This window comes from Acanthisitta chloris, unplaced genomic scaffold (genome assembly GCF_000695815.1).
Source record: "Acanthisitta chloris isolate BGI_N310 unplaced genomic scaffold, ASM69581v1 scaffold9908, whole genome shotgun sequence".
Taxonomy (NCBI): domain Eukaryota; kingdom Metazoa; phylum Chordata; class Aves; order Passeriformes; family Acanthisittidae; genus Acanthisitta; species Acanthisitta chloris.
The window spans coordinates 1-1,107 of NW_008686438.1; the positions used below are offsets into that span (position 1 = coordinate 1).

The 1,107-nt window shown below is 60.7% G+C and overlaps 1 protein-coding gene across 1 annotated transcript; it reads right to left on the reverse strand.

Moving 5' to 3' along the window:
- Positions 1 to 9: 9 nt before the first annotated feature.
- On the reverse strand, positions 10 to 868 carry LOC103807395 (N-alpha-acetyltransferase 10; the record flags this gene model as incomplete). Its single annotated transcript, XM_009080123.1, has 4 exons — positions 10 to 129; positions 470 to 515; positions 638 to 696; positions 770 to 868. Coding segments are annotated over 4 exons (324 nt in total), but the record flags the coding sequence as incomplete, so codon positions are not given.
- Between the last annotated feature and the right edge of the window lie 239 nt (positions 869 to 1,107).

Consider the following 1,107-nt stretch of genomic DNA (forward strand, 5'->3'; position numbering starts at 1 on the left):
GGGGGGGTCTCACCTCTTGCGGACATGCAGGGACACGTACTTAGCGTTGAAGTTCTCGATCATGGCACGCGAGGCTTGGTCCATCAGCTTCTGTGCCAGCCCCAGGCGCCGGTGGGAGAGTTTCACAGCCTGGGGTACCCCGGAACAGGCATGGGCACTCCAAACACCCCCTGGCATCCCCAGACCACCAGGAGCACCTAACACCCCCTAACTGGTTCCAAAGATCCTCCAAAAAACCCAAAACACCTTAAAAAGACCCCAAGGAGCCCTCTAAATGCTTGGATCCGCTCCAAGAGACCCCAAAGACCCTCTAGAAACACCCCAAAACCCCACAGGTGACCCGAACGGCCCCCCCAAAAGGGTACCCTGAACACTCAGACTCACTCCGAGAACCCGCCACCAAAGCATTCAAATCCTCTGATCCCTTCCAACATCCTTGCACGACACCCCAGGCACCACCACTGCCTACCAGGGATGTGATGTGCCCGTGGGGGACGTCATCAGGATCCTCCTCCCTGTACAGGACACGAAGGAGAGATGAGCAGGGGGGCTGACACCCCCAAATCCCATCAGCAACCCCACAACCCCCCAAATCACAGGATAAGTGGGGGAGAAGGGGCCCCCAAACCACACTCACATCTTGGCCAGGACATAGCCCACAATCTTTCCATTCTCGTCCTCAGCAATGTAGGAGAGCTGAGGGAGGGAAAGGGGTTATGGGGGGGCCAGGATTCGGGGAATCCAGGGGTCCCCGGGGTAAGAATCGCACCTGCGGCCAGGAGAGACCGTGGTAGAAGTAGTACTTCATCTGGTAGTTCTCGGGCAGGCAGAGCAGGTTGCAGTGCTGCATGTTCATCAGGTCCTCGGGCTGCCGCGGGGTGTGTCACCGCGGGTAAGCACGGGGGGTCACCCCGAAATCTGCCCGGCTGTCTCGGCCCCCGCCAGGGCACAGCACCCACCGCTGCGCACCCCTAGCAGGACCCCATACTCGTTCGGAGCCCTCCCAAGGCCAGGACCCGCCCCAGAGCCCCAGTCCGCGTCCAATGTCCTCCCCCGGAGCAGCTGATCGCCCCCGGTACCCTCTCAGACCCACACAGCACTCCGATT